The 19946-nt window shown below is 42.3% G+C and overlaps 1 protein-coding gene across 1 annotated transcript in view; it reads right to left on the reverse strand.

Annotated features, from left to right (window-relative positions):
- The window catches only part of SOAT1 (sterol O-acyltransferase 1), a 63141-nt gene extending 44153 nt beyond the window's left edge, over positions 1 to 18988 (reverse strand). The window contains exons 1-2 of the mRNA XM_058539965.1: positions 18847 to 18988; positions 5333 to 5458 (exon numbers count right to left, since the gene is read on the reverse strand). Coding sequence (XP_058395948.1) covers positions 5333 to 5450 — 118 coding nt within the window. The 5' untranslated portion in view covers positions 5451 to 5458; positions 18847 to 18988. The remainder of the gene's footprint in view (positions 1 to 5332; positions 5459 to 18846) is intronic.
- Positions 18989 to 19946: the final 958 nt, after the last annotated feature.

Genomic DNA, 19946 nt, shown 5'->3' on the forward strand with positions numbered 1-19946 from the left:
GGCCGGTCCTCCTCAGCAAAAAGAGGAGGATTAGCATGGATGTTAGCTCAGGGCTGATCTTCCTTACAAAAAAAAAAAAGAAAAGCAACAGGGGCCGGCCCCGTGGCACAGCGGTTAAGTGCTCTCGCTCCACTGCTGGCCAGGGGCCTGGGTTCGGAGCCCGGGTGTACACTGACACACCACTTGTCAGGCCATGCCGTGGCAGCATCCCACATAAAGTGGAGGAAGATCGGCACGGATATTAGTTCAGGGCCAGTCTTCCTCAGCAAAAAGTGAAGGATTGGCATGGATGTTAGCTCAGGGCTGGTCTTCCTCACAAAAAAAAAAAAAAAAAGAAAAGCAACAAAGGATGATGTGGAATTCTGGAGCTAGTAACAAACATCAGGAAAGCTGAAAGGGCAAAGTAGGGAAATGGTTAAGGAAACCCAAAGAGAACTCCTTGAAGAGAACTACGAGACAGGAGTGATGGTTATCTAGGACGGAGGGAACCTAAATCATAAACACACTCACCTTACTCTCTGCCCTTGGATCTCTTACCAGTGCCCCTCCAACCCCTGCCCCATGACCACACCCTACCAGAAACCAGTGATACAGTCCATAAGGTCAGCCTCCCAGGGCACAAAGTAGGGCAGAAAAGAGTAGAGGCAAAATGAAGACAGCTAGCATAATTTGTAATCTAATTCTGGTGGATGAGACATGAGAAGTCTGTTGGTGAATTTCTAGGAAAAGTTTCATTGCTCTAGAGAGAAACACAGGGAAACAGTTTCTCTTCTTCTCATGGAAACTGTTCTTTTGCTTTACCAGTTTTCCTACCCAGCCTAGTTACTAACCCTGTCATTATTTCTATCCTTCCCTCAACGTCACCGCCAATTTCCTGGATCCACCAGGCCACATCCCAACCCCAGACATTGCCTGCTATCTGCTTTCTCTGATTTCTAATTGCCATGCACTACAGAAATAAATACGAAAATGGGCCCACTATCAACTGATGGTGTCAAGCCTTAACCAGGCCTGCAATAAAAAACAAAATCTTTCCCTTTGCCTCTCGATGAATTTCTTCTGTAACAGTGCTCACAAAAGTAGTTCCAAACATTTTCCACCTTCTCCAAGTCCCGGCCCAACCAAGCAACCTTCAGTTGATCACATAGGGTACCAACTCCTTAAACGTCTTTCTTAATTTTCACTATCTTTAGTCCTCTTCTCCATTGTTCCTGTGTCAGAGGAAGGGGTAGCCCATCTCATTTCAAGACTAATCCTTTAAACTATTGCCTTGATCCTTCCCTTTTCCTTTGAGAAACCATTCGAATTGTTCTCAAATCATTGAGCCATTTATATTTTCCACATTTACATTCACAGCCAAGCTATTCTTGAAAGATTTTTCTGAAATTATGATACGGAGGTCATCAGTCGTACTCAAAATTAAATCTGTGGTTTTATAAACATTTATTTGTCAAGTGTTACATATTTATTTAACGTTTTAGAAACAAATATGTAACTGAACATCAAACCTATGACTTCATAAAATCTTGTCACTTTTAAATTACATAATAAATATGGTACAGAGATAATGGCAAAATTACAAATATCTGAAATTTGGGAAACAATGTTTTAAAACAAACAACTGCCCTTTCCAACGAACCTCTTACTCTTCATGACTCCACCATGCTATTCTTTTCTTTTTAATATAAAATGTCCTAGAAAAGTGATTTACACTTCCTATCTACACTTTCTCACTAGCAATTAATTCCCAACCCCTTTCTGCAACTCTTCTCTTTCTGGGGTCACTATGGCCTCCAAATTTCTAAATTCTCATCCTTGTTAAACTTGCTGCAAATTTCAACATTTATTAAGTATTTATCATACATCATCTCATTTATTGTTTAAAATAAACCAGTGAGATTGAAGCCAGATGCCTGAGGGTTACTGTAAATATTGAATAAGAACATGGTTACCCTTCAACCTTGTTCCCAATGCAGACACAGACATAAAGAAGTTAATCTTCTTAATCTGCTGTTTTCTTGTTTAACCTGAGGGGGTGACTCAAGGGTCACAAGGATTTATGAACTTGTTTTGCAGACAAAAAAGAACGCCTTTAGGGGCCACCCAGTGGCGCAAGCGGTTAAGTGCACACGCTACGCTGCTGTGGCAGCGGGGGTTCACAGGTTCGGATCCCAGGTGCACACTGACGCACCGCTTGTTAAGCCACGCTGTGGCGGCGTCCCATATAAAGTGGAGGAAGATGGGCATGGATGTTAGCTCAGGGCCAATCTTCCTCAAGAAAAAAGGGGAGGATTGGCATCAGCTGTTAGCTCAGGGCTAGTCCTTCTCACAAAAAAAAAAAAAAAAAGGCTTTAAGGAAGTTCCAATCACCAGATAACTAGCCCCCAGCTACCCTTGAGGCCCAGAAGACTGATTGCCCAAGGGCTTACCTGGAGTGAAAGAAACATGGATTTCCCCTTTGTTTCTCTGAAACTCCTCCCTCCAAGCCCCTGAGCTCTACAAAGACCCCTTGCTTTTTGCTTTCATTAAAGCAGATTTGAGAGAATCTATCCTCCCTGCCTTCTAGTTTTGACCAATTCGAATAAATCTTTCTCCATCTCCAAGCATGTCTCAGTGATTGGCTTACTGCGCATCGGGCACAGGAACTTGAGATTAAGAGGTTCAGTACCAAGATAAGCAAGATACTTGAGATTATTTCTACTTTAAAAATAGAGAAACTAAGACTGAAAGAAATTAAAATCTCGCCCACAGTACATGGCCAGTAAGCAACCAAGCCTGAATTTAAATCTGTTATCAAGGCCTACGTACAGTGACCAAATTCCTAAAGATGACTAATAACCATTTTTTCAAGTTTCAGTTCTTTCAATGAACATTTTCTTTGTCTCCTGTGGCAAGTACAGAATTAGCTAATGCGTAGGCTCTGACATAGCATAGGTTTTTATTCCCTAAACAAGTTCAAACTCATTTTAAAATCCTGATTATTTTCTAAAAAACTCGCACTGATCATGCCTTAGAACACCTACATCCTGGCCTCGCCTTGCTCTCCCACAGACATAAGTCACATGAAAGTCACCTTTATGTCCATAGGATGGTTGGGTTTAGTGTTCCTTGAAAGAGTCAATCATTTAGCAATCTTAAAAGCAAAAGGAGAGATAAGATAGTATAATCCATCTATAGCCTTCTTTTGCTCCACTGACCTTAAAAATTTTCCAAAATTCTCAACTAATCACATGCCTGCACTACTGTGGAAAATGGAATCTGAACTAGAAATGAGTACATAAATAGTCCTACAGAAAGGAGATTTAATAGATAATGTTGAAACAACTGGCTAGCCATTTCGCAAAACTATAAAATTAGATCCCTAATACTTATTATTCAAAATAAATTTCAGATGGATCAAATATTTGAATCCAAAAAAAACATAAAAGTAAGTAAAAAATTCATCTGTTTTCCTTTTTCGTAATTTTGGATGATTTCTAAGCATGACAAGAAATCTAAAAGCAGTAAAAGAATACTTTATTACATAAAAACTAAACATGGCAAGGTGCACCATAACCAAAGTCAAAAGACAACTAGCTAGTTAAAAAATATTCACAATGCATGACAGTCAAAGGATTAATTTCCCTAATATAGAAAGAGCTCTTAAAGAAAAATAATAGCCACCAGATAGGGAACAAAAACGGGCAAAGGATACGAACAAGGCTTTTAAAGAAAAAATATGTAGGAGGCTGGCCCGGTGGTGCAAGTGGTTAGGTGTGTGCGCTCCACTTCGGCAGCCCGAGGTTCACAGGTTCGGATCCCGGGCACGCACCGCCGCACCGCTTGGTAAGCCATGCTGTGGCGGCGTCCCATATAAAATAGAGGAAGATGGGCACGGATGTTAGCTCAGGGCCACTCTTCCTTAAGAAAAAAGGCGAGGACTGGCACCACTTGTCAAGCCATGCTGTGGCAGCTTCCCATATAAAGTGGAGGAAGATGGGCATGGATGTTAGCCCAGGGCCAGTCTTCCTCAGCCAAAAGAGGAGGATTAGCATGGATCTTAGCTCAGGGCTGATCTTCCTCACAAAAAAAAAAAAGTAATTTTTCTGTCTCCAAGACAGACAACGTGGATCATTACTCAGTCCCTAAATCATGGAAGGGCAAAGTCTCTACCCAATGTTGGCTCATCACTTTGCACAAATTTTACATTTTAGATCACACTAAAACTAACCCATATGCAACCTAAATATTTCATAAATAGCCAATTAAGAGTCTAACAATCAAGCTTAAGCAGTAACACTTATATTCCTACTAGGATCCAGCTGCTGTATTTACAATTAAATTTAAGTAGGAAAAACAAAAGAACGTTTCTTTATGAAAGAAGTCTCGGGATGCCAAAGACAACCTATCTCAGAAACTTCCACCCCTATTTGTTAATCAAACAAGCCTCAAATTTCAAATCCTTGTTGAAATTGAATCCATACAAATGTCATTGCAAAAATAAACAGTCTGATGTAATAGATGACATCAACTGAAGTTGTGTTTACAGGTCTACCAATCTTAAGCATAACCTTGACTTTAACAACAAGCACTGTGTCATACTCTTACTTGTATTCATGCATTTAGCCAACTTGGATATAAGAACTAAAAAAACTCCCTAATCTCTTTCTCTCCCAAGATTTATAGCCCAGTACTGAACTAGGTTAGGTGACCTGCTCTCATTATGCTCATTACATCTATTAAAAGAGTAATTAGTAGCATTTATTTGTAATACTCTAATTTTGTTAATGGGGGGGTGTTTCTCATTCACTTCACTTGTTCACTTGGAGTTCCATGAGGGCAAACACATTGTACTGTATGAACTGTATTGATCACTCTGTAGCCCCAGCACCTACAGGGCATCAGTAATTATTGATAGGTTAGGTGGTTGAAGGAATGAATGAATGAATGGTATCTAAAACATAGTAGATATCCAAAAAATGTTCACTGAACTAATTAAGAAGAAAGGGCTTCTTTCCTCATTTCTTCTTTATCAGATATGTAAAACTCTATGTAACATAAATCCTAAATTAAAATATACATCGTGAACTCCGCTCACATCAATAAAGCTCACCTCTATGAGAGATGCAGCAATTTACACACCAGTGTCACCAGCAGTATCTAAGGCGGCTGTGACTGGCACTTAAACCAAAGTGCTCCTTTCTATTTATCAATTTATTTTTTCTCTTTGTACCTTTACATAGTGCCTACCAACATATCCATTTATATTAAAGGGAGCTAAAGAGATGGCAATCCGTGTTCTAAAACACCGAATTTCTGTATTAATTCACCTCAAAAAAATTAAAAGCCTCACCATTACTAGGTGTCTCTAGGGACTCCTTTGTAGAGTTTCTCTGCTCTTCATCTTCCTCAAGATCTTCCTTGGACTTTGACAGCCGTTTTCTTAGAGACATCTTCTCTTCGCCCACCATTGTGGTGTCTAGCAAAGAAGATACAAAAAGCTTTGAACTGGGCCAGTCCTGGTGGCCTAGTGGTTAAGTTCAGTGCACTCCACTTCGGTGGCCTGGGTTCAGTTCCCAACGGAGACCTACACCACTCGTCTGTCAGTGGCCATGCTGTGACAGGGGCTCACATACAAAAAGAGGATGATCGGCAACAGATGTTAGCTCAGGGCGAAACTTCCTCAGCAAAAGAGAAAAAAAAAAAGCTCTGAACTAAGTATCTGGCTTAGGCAAATTTCACAGTATCACCATATTTAGAGGAGGTAAAAAATGATATATTCTTTTCCTTTTGTTTTACTTTAGTCATGTTTCAGCATTTTCTGAGTATGAGATACTATAACAAATTTGAAGAAATTAGTCCTTATAAAGTAATTGGCTCGTTTCAGACCCTTATTTAAACATGGCCCCATTCTTTTTTTGTTTTTTTGGTGAGGAAGATCAGCCCTGAGCTAACATCCATGCCAATCCTCCTCTTTTTGTTGAGGAAGACGGGCCCTGGGCTAACATCCATGCCCATCTTCCTCTACTTTATATGGGACGCCGCCACAGCATGGCCTGACAAGCGGTGCCTCCATGCACGCCCAGGATCAAAACCCGGGCTGCCAGCAGCGGAGTGCACGCACTCAACCGCTAAGCCACGGGGCCGGCCCCCCATGGCCCCTATTCTCAACGAACAATTTAGTTAAACAAAAAAGGCATAAGTATATGAAAAATTAAGAATTAAGTAACAAAAAGTAAGTACAAAGATGCCACAAAGTAGTACAATTAATAGTCATATCAATGGTAAAAATAATGAATACCTGAAGTTCAGAGACAGAAGAGATTCAGACAGAGACGTCTCTTAAGAGATTAAGAGATGTAAAGGGTTTCACAGAAAAGAAGATATTTGAACTGAGTCTTGAAGGATGAGAACAGAGCACTCCATGGATGAGAAAGGGTTAAAACAAGGTCCTTATAAGCCCTGTTCAGGGGACCATGACTGATCAGACTACTTTACCAGATGACAACAAACAAGCTCTTGTTGAATATCTATTAAGTGTAAGGACTCTGCTGACTGCTTTAAGTTTTCTCATCTAATCTTCATAACTGCAAAAAAGATGTTACTACTTTCAGTTCACACGAAAAAAAAAAAAGACTCAAAGTAGTTACTGTCAATGCCCTCAACCCACACACCAGGAACATACTTGCAGCTGAACAAGTTGAGTTTATTAGGAACACACACCATGGGAAACTGTGGGGCGTCTCAGTAAGAGAATATTAGAAATGACTTATTTAGGATTTGGAACTTGGCTAGGTGATTTTGGGGGAGAGTTCCAAGAAGCTAGGGTTCACTCTGGCTTGGGTGCTGTCAGAAAGCTGGCACAATTCTAGGATTGGGTAATCAACAAATCTTCAGACTAGAGGTCTGCAATTGGTAAAGCAGCAGCAATCATTCACATTAGCCTGGAGAGGCAGGTGCTGGATATTTTGTGACCTGGACAATGTTCACGTTTGTCTGAGCTCAGACGTGATTATGGCATGGCTTGTTCCTGCCTTGATCCATCATGGTCACAGAACGGCCTTGTCTGATGTTGATGTTCAGTGAAATCATTTGTGTTCAACAGAAGAATACCAAGAAGACTTACCTATTAAGTGCCAGGCTAGCTCAGGGCAACACCAAGGCCTAGCCAATGGTACCAGCACAGCTCTGGGATGCCAAGGGCTGCTTTTCTTCCTCTCATTACAGTGACTTGCCCAAGACCACACAGCTAATGACACAGCCAGATTTGAACCTGTGTCAGATCCAAACTACAAACACCACTAATTATTTGAATTTTTTTAAGTTGGTAACAGAGAAATGTGATGAGGGAAAAGACTAGGAAAGAGATCTGGAGTCAAGCTGTAAAGGCCTAAGAAATTAGGACTTTTTTCAGTTAGGCCGTGGTGAGCCATTTTAAGCACTGAAAAATATGAGCAAAGTCAAATTTTAGGCAGATCAACATCAAGACAGTACAAGGTTTACTCCAAAGCAGTGTTTTAACTATGTATGAAGTTTTCATTAGTCTGAAGCAAAAAGAAAAATAATGAAGTACTTGCTACATTATTATTTTTGTGTGTGTGTGAGGAAGATCAGCCCTGAGCTAACATCCATGCCAATCTTCCCCTTTTTTTGCTGAGGAAGATCAGCCCTGAGCTAACATCCATGCCAATCTTCCCCTTTTTTCGGTGAGGAAGATTGGCCCTGGGTTAACAACTGTGCCCACCTTCCTCCACTTTATAGGGGACACCGTCACAACATGGCCTGAGAAGCGGTGCGTCGGTGCATGCCTGGGATCCGAACCTGCGAACCATTGGGCCACAGAAGCAGAGCACACACACTTAAGCGCTGCGCCGCCAGGCCGGCCCTGCTACATTATTTTTAAAGCTAGTTATTTTTAAATTCTAAGATTATGATCTTTCTAAACCATAAACCATGTTAAAATGTCCTTTTCTGTACGAAATGTAGTACATGGTGAGTTTGACTGTTTTCCTAATTATTACTGCTTGGCAAAGAAAAAAATCTGACAAATCTAGATCAGCTCCCTTCTAATTTTTTCTAAAACCAAACAAATGAAACAGAATTATGGAACAGTAGACGAACATAATCAAATAGAAATTTTAGGAGACCAATAAGATTCAATTAAAAGAAACCCAGGGGTCCGGCCTTGTGGCTTAGCGGTTAAGTGCGCGCGCTCCGCCGCTGGTGGCCCGGGTTTGGATCCTGGGCGCGCACCGACGTACCGCTTCTCTGGCCACGCTGAGGCTGCGTCCCACATACAGCAACTAGAAGGATGTGCAACTATGACATACAATTATCTACTGGGGCTTTGGGGGGAAATAAATAAATAAATAAAATTATTAAAAAAAAAAAAAAGAAACCCAGAAAGGAGGTCAGGTCAACTGATAAATCTGCAAGTCATTTGTGTAACAGTGACAGAGGAAGCCAGCAGAGCATCTAATTCTCCAACAGAAAAGATTAAAGAAGCGAGAACTGACAACTAACTCAGAGGGATGCCCTCAAAGTAAGACATCAAGAAGTAGAAGAGATGGGCCGGCCCCACGGCTTAGCAGTTAAGTGCGCGCGCTCCACTGCTGGCAGCCCAGGTTCGGATCCCGGGCACGCACTGACACACCGCTTCTCCGGCCATGCTGAGGCCGAGTCCCACATACAGCAGCTAGAAGGATGTGCAGCTACGACATACAACTATCTACTGGGGCTTTGGGGGGAAAAATAAATAAAGTTTAAAAAAAGAAAAAAAAAATGTAGAAGAGAAATCAGGGAAGAAAACAATACAGACAGAAAGACGCAAAGAGAACCAAGATGTTTCAAAAAGGAAGGAATTATACAGGGGATAATGTGGAATTCAAAATACAGACTGTGTGTGTGTGTGTGTGTGTGTGTGTCTGTCTGTCTGTCTGAGGAAGATCAGCCCTGAGCTAACATCCATGCCAATCCTCCTCTTTTTGCCGAGGAAGACTGGCCCTGGGCTAACATCTGTGCCCATCTTCCTCCACTTTATATGGGACGCCGCCACAGCATGGCTTGACAAGCAGTGCGTCGGTGCACACCCGGGATCCGAACTCGGGCCGCCAGCAGCGGAGCGCGCACACTTAACCGCTACGCCATGGGGCCAGCCCCCAGACTCTACTTTTGAGTGTTTCTGTGCTTTACATGTACTATGCATTTTAATTTCAATATAATCTTTAAGGTAGGTACTATTATTACTCCCCAAATATTGTCTTTGGTCACCACGTCTTCTAATATACTCTTTCCTGTCTCTACAAAGCTGTTCCTCCTCTGTCCTTTCTTTATCTAGCTAACCCTACTCACCCTTCAAAGTCAGTCACAGCAGCAGCAGCAGAAATAACAGCAGTAATAACAACAGCAGCTTTGACTAAATGAGCAGCTATTATGTACCCACCAGGCACTGTGCTGCTAAGTCATTTACATTTTCTTATTCAATCTTTACAACCTTGGAACGTAGGTATTATCCTCATTTTACAGATGATAAAAATACAGTTTAGGTAAGTGATTTAACTTGACCCAAATCACATAATTCTCCAAGAGCAGAACTGGGATTCAAAACCAGAACTACCGGATTCCACAGCCCACCCTGTCACCATCCCATTGCCTCCACTCATACCACCATATTCAGAGAGCCATACTATCTGCCTCTGACACTAAGCTTAAGCTTCTCAAAGACAGGGACTATACGGTATATTCTCTTTGAATGCCCAAAATCTAGTAGGGAGTATCTGGAACATGATAGGCATGCATTCATACAGAAAGTGAATATCAGTTAATACCACAACCAACTATTCTAAGTAATAGGACACAGTGCTCTCAACTTAGAGAATCAAGAAGAAAATACATGCTGGGAGGATGCCAATGAGCATCATCTTTACTGTTAACAGCTTTACACATCCTACTCAACAATAAGATCTACAACAATTGTTCTTAACTGGTGGTGGGTGGTCCCTCAGACTCCTAAAGGTATGCAAAAACTACTTCAAATATTTCAATTACTGAAATAAACATAAATTTATCACAAAGCAAGCAACACAGACTATGTAAAACAACGTTACTTTGCTTTTGGCTGAGACTATATCATCTCAGTAAGAAATTAGTTATCTCATGGTGATTAAAAGCACTAATTAAGAAGTGAGGGGCCAGCCCGGTGGCGCAAGCGGTTAAGTGCACACGCTCCGCTGAGGCGGCCCGGGGTTCGCCGGTTCGGATCCCGGGCGCACGCCGATGCACCACTTGTTAAGCCATGCTGTGGTGGCATCCCATATAAAGTAGAGGAAGACTGGGCCGGCTCCGTGGCTTAGTGGTTAAGTGCGCGCGCTCCGCTGCTGGGGGCCCGGGTTCGGATCCCGGGCGCGCACCGACACACCGCTTCTCTGGCCATGCTGAGGCCGCATCCCACATACAGCAACTAGAAGGATGTGCAGCTATGACTTACAACTATCTACTGGGGCTTCAGGGGAAAAAAATAAGTAAATAAAGTTAAAAAAAAAAAATTAAAAAAAATAAAGTAGAGGAAGATGGGCACGGATGTTAGCCCAGGGCCAGTCTTCCTCAGCAAAAAAAGAGGAGGATTGGCATCAGATGTTAGCTCAGGGCTGGTCTTCCTCACAAAAAAGAAAAAGTGAAAAAAAATACTTAATAAACCAAGTTTGACAGACAAATAAATGCTATTTAACAGGCCAAAAGAAAAAAACCTACGCCTGGGTACCCTGTAGAAGAATGAAAAAATTAAAGGAGTCGTTGGTGATGAGATTAGGAACCATTAGCCTAGTCTAGAGAATAAAGCCTGATGTCCAAAGCTAAAACACAGGTACTGAGTTTGCACAATTACACTGTCAAGAGTTCAATCTACTCATTTTAGAAGAGAGCCAAAGAAGAAAACGCTAACTCTTCACAACAAAATCTTTATATCATAGTCTGTACTAACATCTTTGGCCTCAATTTTCTCTACTTAGCAGGAAGTGAGAAGTGTAAAAGTGGAAAAGCACAGGATTTGGAATCAGAACACCAAGACGTAGTTTACATCCCTGCTCCACCAGATCACTGTGTTCTTGGGTAAATCCTCCACCCTCTCTGAATCTGTTTCTTCTTCTACAAAATAAAGATAAATACTACCACACAGAATTATCATAACATAAAAAAGATAATACACACTATAAGTGCCAATATTTTATTATTAACAACCAACTTTAAAAAACTAAGTGGTCTGATACCTACATATCTACCTCTGTATGCTAAATGACAGTCAAACATTAAGCCATATCATCCCTCAAATTCTTCTTGTGTTTGCTTTTAAGATGTACTAGATGAGAGTAAATAAGGTGCCATAATTACATACTTTCTCAAATGCAGCTCAAACACCATGTGGCTTCCAAGAAAATATTAATACATTTTATTATTGTCACATATACAGATATTAGGAAGGATAACTATTACTTAAAATGGCTCACCTCAATTTTGACCAAATCCTCAGATCACGTAAATGATAAGATTAAGAGATGATGTCTGAAATGAGCTCCTGTCATGCATGTCAGATAACAGTATATGGCTGGTATTGCAGAAAACGGAGGCAAATTAGAGTATTGCTCAGCTCAACTGTTCCTTCTCTAGACAGATGGATCATTTTGGCCTCTGTGCAGAGAGCAGACCACAACGAGGGCAAGAGCGTAAGCTAGGGACCAGTCAGCAGACTACTACAATCGTCCAGGTGAGAGATGAAGGACAGTGGAACTTTCTGACCACTCATCTAAAATAGGACTGTGAATCTATCCTCTCACCAAATGAGACACTAGTGAGGCAACTACTTTAGCCGTTGCAGTCAAAAATTGAAACTGCAATTAATGCTAAATGGTTTCTAAGTGCTAACATGGATCACTGCCCTTCTATGTGTACCATAGTTTTTTCTTGCCCTCCCATTAAGACAGGAGGGCGAGTTATCCTCCTTGTTTCCCATTACTCCCAGGTCACTGGAGTAATGGGAAAGGGAAGGTCACTCCTTTCCTTCCTTAAACACCTCAGCCAGATATTACACCCGGTACCTCTCCTTGTTGCAAGTATGTACTGTGTTCCCAATCACTCCCCTCACTCACTGAGGATGTGAACACCTCACTCACTGCCCCCTCTCTCCTACCACTAATCCTTCCACACTTCTTTTACTTCAACATTCATGTACTTTGATCCATCCAATACCCTGGCCTCCAAGCTCCTTGACTTCTTCCTGTCTCAGCAAGCTGTTCTTAGGTCCCAGTCACACTTTCCCCTAGAACTTACAGTTATCAATAACTGCACCGTGTCCCTATTTCTGATTTCCAGCATCTAACTCTCTGCACACCACCAGTTCACTTACTCTAATACATCCACATCAATTTTTTAACATCCTTCTCCCAACAGGCCCAGACTTCCCTGAGTTCCAGGCTCACATCCAAAGGCCTACTTGACACTTTCACACAGATGTCGTATAGGCATCTCAAACTTAACAAGACCAAAACTGAACTACTGATGTTCCTTCCAATTCCATTCTTCTCACTGTCTTCCCCATCTGAGTTAATGGGTCTAGCAGTCACTTTTTGTCCAGATTTAAAAAAAAAAACAAACCTATAAGTCATCCTTGATGCTTTCCTTTCCCTTATCCAATCCAACAGCAAGTCTATTTTACTCTGCCTTCAAAATACATATCCAATTCTAACCTCTTCTCACCACATCTACCACCTTCACCCTACCTCTGTCACCTCTCACTGCTGTAGCCTAGCTGGGCTCTCTTCAGTTTCTCCCTTCTGGTCTATTTTTTAACACAGCACCCAGAGTAATCCTTCTAAAAAGTAAGTCAGGGGGCCAGCCTGGTGGCACAGTGGTTAAATTCACGTGCTCCACTTCAGCGGTCTGGGGTTTGTGGGTTTGGATCCCAGGCGCAGACCTACGCACTGCTCATCAAGCCATGCTGTGGCGGTGTCCCATGTACAAAATAGAGGAAGATGGGCAACGATGTTAGCCCAGGGACAGTCTTTATCACCAGAAAAAAAAAAAAGTAAGTCAGAGCCAGTCACTCCCCTGCTCAAAACCCTTTGAACATTAGATTTTGTTCTAAGTTTTCACCATTGTCTAGGATTTTGTTCTAACTCCTCCATGATCTGCCACTCCCCTCCCCCACCACCTTGAACCTCCTCAATTCCCTCACTCACTCTACTTTGTCCTGCTATTTCTTGAACAAGCCAAGCTCATTCTCACTTAAAGGTCTGATATTTCCTCTCTCTGGAACATCTCCCCAGGGTACCCTCAAGGCTTTCTCCTTCACTTCATTCAAATTCTCTGCTCAAATGTCCCCTCCTCAGGGACTCTCATGTCTACTCTAATCAAAATACACACTCTTGCACCCTGTTACTCTTATCCCTCACACTGCTTTATTTTTCTTCAGAGCACTTATTGCCCAATACATTAAGGGATTAATTGTCTGTCTACCCCACGAGACTGTAATCCTCATGAAAAGTAGAGTTTTGTCTTGTCCACCATTTTATCCAAGTACTAGAACCATGCCTGGAACACAGTCTGCACTGAATATACATTTGTTGAATGAATTAATAAATAGTTAACAAGCATTTTCACATACATTAAGGAAATTAAAAAATGGCCCTTCACATGTTCATAAAACCATCATTAACAGGCTAGTATGAGACTTCGAACTGATGTTCACTTTTATTTCTAACTTAACCTGTTAATACCAAAAGATAAATATAAAACAGTTAATGAAGACATTTACCTAGTTTGGGATTTAAGTTGTATGTATACACATAAAAACAATCTGTTGTAGAGCTTAAGACTTTTCAATAACATCTGCCATTCAGAGCCCAATTCTAAACTTAGGTTGCCTGGGAGACTATGAAAAACAATTTGCTGACAAATGCCAAGCCCTTGCCTGCACTGGTAAATCTCTCACACTTGAGAGACTGTTCCCCTGAAACAATTCAAATAATCAGAAGAAACATTATTAGAACTGTTAGTAAGTTCCCTTTAGTGGAAACTTAGTATTTGCTATATTCTCTGATAGGACCTTGTGTACAGTACCTCCTTTAATCCTAACAATAATCCTATGAGGTAAGTAATCTTGTCCCCATTTTCAAACAGAAAAAAGGAGTGATTGCCAGAAGCCTAATTATAGACTACAGTAAAGACAGAAAACTTTAAAAGTAGGAATCAACATTAAAAAAAGAGAGAGCAAGCATAGGTATTTTAGTGCATACCAAAGGGGTTATGTTTCTGATGAGCCCCCCAGTACATGACTGTATCAAAGCAGACCTCAGGGGCCAGCCCCGTGGCTTAGCGGTTAAGTGTGCGCACTCCGCTACTGGCAGCCCAGATTCGGATCCCGGGCGTGCACCGACACACCGCTTCTCCGGCCACGCTGAGGTGGCGTCCCACATACAGCAACTAAAAGGATGTGCACTATGACATACAACTATCTACTGGGGCTGTGGGGGAAAAAAAGGAGGAGGATTGGCAACAGATGTTAGCTCAGAGCCGGTCTTCCTCAGCAAAAAAAAAAGAAGAGGATTAGCTCAGGGCTGAGCTTCCTCACAAAAAAAAAAAAAAAAGCAGACCCCAGCTGAAGTTCATGCTTTAATGACCCTGGCACATCTACAAAGGGCTATGGTAGTTTAAACATAGAAGTCAAAGAAAAAATTTTTAATTTACGTTCAAATTACTCTTTTTTAAGTTCTGACACTGAAAAGATACGTTCCAATTATTTGAAAATTCATGTATATAAAGCACCTCTTTCTTCAGTGATGTTAGATAAATGTGTTGTAATAATACAGAGGTATACCTCATTGCATTCTTTACACACACACATACAGAGTATCAAGAGAAGGCATAACTAACCATAAGCCAAACAAGTCCTCATGGAAGAGGTGACATCGGAGCCAGAGTTCAAAGATGGAATAAAAGTTTGCTAGGTACCAAAACAGGAAGGGAGGGAGAGTACTCTACAAAAAAGATGCACAGGTACAAACCTTGATGACAGATTCATTATTTTAAACATTGTATTGAGGTCTACTACGTGCCAGGCCCTGGGATACAAAGATGACTACAATCATCTGTGCCCTCAAGAAGTGAAAATCTAGTGGGCAAAAGACATAAAAATATAATTATAACATCTAGTGATATTACAGAAAAATATAATTATAACACTTAGTGATATTACAGAACAGTAATTGAAATGTACATAGAATACGAAAGGAATACAGGCCTAGTGCCCAACAGCGCTGAAGGGCAAGCAGGAAAGGTTTCCTGAAGGTAGAACCTAGGTTAATCTCAAAGGAAGAGAAGGACTAAGGCTGGAGCACAGGGTATCAGGAAGAGCAAGGACAAAAGGTCAAGGGCCCTTACGGGTGATTCTAAGGAGTTTAGAACTTAACGCAAACAAGGAGCTGATAGAGGTTTTTCAACAAGAGGGTGATCTCCCATTTGTGTTATAGTAAGATAACTCAAGAAACCTTGTGGAGGATGTGCTGGAGAAAGGAGAGATTGGCAGGGAGAAAAATGAGCTCACACAAAAAATGGAAAAGGCCTTAAGTTAGGCTCAGGTAACGTGTTTATTAAATGAACAACTGATTCTCTGAAGAACAGATAAGGGAGATAAGATAAATTTACAAACACTAAGCTGATGCGTCTATGAGATATCCAGGTGGTGGCAGTTGAAAATACAGATCCCAAGTGAGATTTCTAACTCAGCTGACTAAGGCTGTGGGTGTGGCATTAAGCTAAGTAACTACAGGAGAAGAGAAGGGAGCATGTAAGTTCAATATGACACACATGTGGGTCAGCCAAGTAATGATAACCAAAAGGCAGATGAGTGTACAAGTGTAGACTGAAGACAGAAAGCTGGATTCATCAGTGTACTGGCAGCAGCTAAGGCCAAGGCACAGGGAGGAACTCTCCCAGGTAGAGACCATAAATCAGAAAAAGGGGTTACCTAGGAAATAATAAAGCTAACATTTACCTAGTACTTACTATGGCTCACTTAATACTCACAACAACCCATGCAGTAGATACTATTATTCCATTTTACAGGTGGTTGAGTAATTTTCCCAATATTACAAGGCAGTTAAAGAACTAACGGTAAAAAAGCAAGGCCTAGGAGAGATTAGAGGAGAACCCGGAGCAGGCAATGTTCAAAATCGGAAGTTAGAGGATTCAAGAGGTAATCTACTGTCACTACGATGGAAAATTCAAGTAGGACAAAAAAAATGGAGGGAAAAAAAGGAAGAGTGAGACATGGGATATTTCACAATTTGGGGACATTAATAGCTATGATTTACTTTACTTGTACAGTCAGTTTCAGGAAGAAGCACAAAGAAATATACTGGATTGGGTTGCAAAATGAGTTGAGGAAGTGAAAACAGTGATCATAAGACTAGTCTCTCCAGACGTCCAGCAATAAAAGAACCAGGCGCTACCGTTTACTAAGCCAGTACTGTTCACAGTGCTGAGCGCCAGGGTAGGTGCATCACATATCTCATTTAACATTTCCATTTGAAAAGATACAGAAATGCCATGAAACTTGTTCAAAGTCACATAGCCAGTAAGTGGCAGGGGAAACATTTACACCCAAGATGACACAAAGCTGACTAAACAGCTATTTTAAAATACAACACACCGACTGAACGCCATTTCTTAAGAACCCAATCTGTACATTGGTTTTGTAATGTTCAGTATGATAGTATCTAACCGACCTTAAGAAAGCAAAACAAAAAGAACTGGTCTGAGAAACAAATGAACCATGTTGGAAAGAAGTGTTCAACTTTAGCCTGCCTGCAGTGTTCCTATTAATAAAGCTTTCAAAAGAACTTACAAATCTATAAAAGAAAGAAATATCGAGCACCTACTCTCGGTGAAGAATTTTACTAGATCACTGCCAGGTTCAGTGGGGGGTAAAGAGAAACAACTGCAGATAAACTTAGAATCCAAAACATAAAATTTCTCCCTATCCCTTCCAAACAAAGGTTTACCCTAGTACAACCCTATAATATTTACATACCAAAGAACTGGATCATTAAGTCAATGAGCAAAACTAAAGAACAGAGACAAATTCTCATTTACATCTGCATTGTCAGTATAATCATTTATCCAGTGTGATGAATTTCAAAAATAAATTTTAACTGAACTTTGTTAAAACCTTTTTCCATTTTCTTACCAAAAGAAACAGGCACTCTTCCCTAGTTAGTATTTCCCACTCAAAAGTTCCCTTCTCCCTCCTCCAACTCACTCATTCTTTCATTGTGCCAGGGGCTGGGCCAGACTGAGAATTAAGACATAAATAAGAGGGACTAGTCCAGGCTTCATGAAATTTACATGCTAGTAGAGGAAACAATGGAAGCATCTAAGTACCTAACAACTCATTACAATTGATGATTAACTGCTGCTAAGGAAAACAGTGCTAGGAAGGCTTAACCTGGTAGGATGGGTTTCTTGAGGAAGTGATATTTGACTTGGGCTGATATTTGAGGAATGTACAGGAGTTTAGGGAAGGGACAGAATAAGACATAAGAGGTGGAGGAAACCCCTCAAGACCTGGAGATAGTAAAGATAAAGAGGCTTTCTTAGAACAAAAATAAAACCCATGTGGCCTGCGCCCAGAGAGCCAGGAGGAAAGTTGCCCATAATGCACTGGAGATAGGAAGAGCGGCAGCTGTATTTTGGTATTTATCTTAAGAGAATGTGAAATCTTTGAGAGTTCTAAGCTCCTGATGCATTGAGACATGTCATTTTTAAATGATTACTCTTGAATGCCTCAGGCCTCCTTCCAAAATCCATTATCTTGCCTAGACAACACTCACACTTCCTTAAAAAGTCATTCATGGATACCGCCCAACTTAAAGCAAAAAAAAAAAAAGAATGCTTCAAGCTGAATTCTACATCAAAAGAAAGGCAAACAGTCTGAAAAAAAGGTAGTTTAAACAGATGGCAGCCACTTAAATATTAAGTGACCGATGAATTTAATCTATATATAAATATAGAGAATAGCGTTTATAGCTGTTTCTTGCTTACAAATAACTTCTAAATATATATATCATTTAAACTGCATGGCCGGGGCCAGCCCCGTGGCTTAGCGGTTAAGCGCGCAGGCTCCGCTACTGGCCGCCTGGGGTTCGGATCCCGGGCTGCACTGACGCGCCGCTTCTCCGCAATGCTGAGACCGTGTCCCACATACAGCAAGTAGAAGGATGTGCAACTATGATGTACAACTATCTACTGGGGCTTTGGGGAGAAAAAGGAAAAAAATAAATAAACTGCGTGGCCATTAACATTTAAGAACGACAGAAACTCAACTACATCCTAATAGTTAAAAGTAAAATATGGACTTGAATAAAAGCTTTGGTGCCCAGATTTCGATGTCTTGAAGTGCCATCTGTCCCTTCATACACTTTTTTTCTTATATCAATTAGAAGCTGATGTCCTGGGTGCATTTTTGGTTTCGCTTTTTAAGGAATAAAATGTCCGGTAATTCATAACTTTCTTTACTATCGGCTTGAGAGATGCCATAGGATTGGGGGGGTGGGGCCCAAACCAACCTCCAAGATTTAAAAGGCTGCCAGCCACGCGGCCGCCGGAAGGTAACTTTCCCGTCCTCCCCATCCCCCAAACTCCCCAGGACTGGCGGAGCCTCCCCCCTCCCCGGCTCCGGGCCTCCTCCGCCGCTCAGCCCAGGACGAGGCCAGGCCCGCCGGGCCGCAGCGCAGCGGCCACCTCTTTCCCCTTCCTCTCGGGCTGAAGCGAGCGGACCCAGGCGGGAAGTGAGGCGGGCTCGCGGAGCGTGCGCTTTACCTGGGGCCGGAGCCGGCAGGCTGCGCTTCGGCAAGGAGGGCAAAGCCGAGAAGTCGTCACCGCGCGGCTCGCAGGAAGGTCGGCTCCCGGCTGCCCTCCGGGTGCCCAAGGCCGGCGACGCAACGAGCCCGGCACCGACGGCGGACGAAGATAAGGCGCCCGACTCGGCGGCCCCTGCGCCCCCAGCCTGCAGCCCGCTACGCTGCGTCACGCGCGCGGCCCGCGCCAGCTCAGGATTTCATTGGTGGCCCGCGCGGCCGCGCTCCGCTCACCGCCCACGGCCGCCCGCCCCTTCCCGGGCGCGCGGGTACCGGTGCCAGAGCCCCCGGCTGGCCTCGGGGCCTTGCGGGGAAAGCTTCGCGCGAGCAGATCGCGACGCTGGCAGACAGCAGCTTGCTTTCCATTTCCACCCCAGCGATTCAGTGTGGGGCAGAAATGGGACCGAGACAACTTGCTGCCAGTCCGAAACGGCACCCTGCATGGTAGCACGGGACTGGCGAGTCTGGTGCTTTTTTTAGAGACTCGCAGAGCCGCCTCTAGAACTGTGGATCATTGCAGTTTGAACTGCCTCCCTAGGAACAAAATAGCACTAACCAGAAGCGTTTGTCATGGGATGCTTTAATGCTTTGTAAATTATACTTGATTGTGTCCTTCAGCACATATGAACTGGATAAGGAGACAGTAAGATACGTGAAATAGTGGGGCAATTAAGTAATTTACAAGGGGACTTCATAATCAGAGAAAAAATGATGCAGAGATTTAGACCATAGATTAGAAACAACAGTTAATCGCTTCGATTTTACGAAGGCAAAGGTGTAGGTGAATTTGAAGGTAGGGGAAAAGGGAATGTTGAGGGCAGCAGAAACGACTGCAAGCTAGTACAAGCTAACCTAGCCTGCCTAATCACTCCCACCCTTATCCAAACAGGTTGAGATGCCACCCATGACCCAATCAGGCTACCCTGAACAAATGTGTCAGGTTTAGCTGAACTCTGGTCTCTGTGGACCTTTTAACAGAGAGAATTTGTACAAGTTGCCCTGGCCACCCAGAGCAGACGGCACTAGCACCCTTCACCCTAAGGCAGAGCCGGCCTCAGCATT

This window comes from Diceros bicornis, chromosome 4, assembly GCF_020826845.1.
Source record: "Diceros bicornis minor isolate mBicDic1 chromosome 4, mDicBic1.mat.cur, whole genome shotgun sequence".
NCBI classification, from domain to species: domain Eukaryota; kingdom Metazoa; phylum Chordata; class Mammalia; order Perissodactyla; family Rhinocerotidae; genus Diceros; species Diceros bicornis.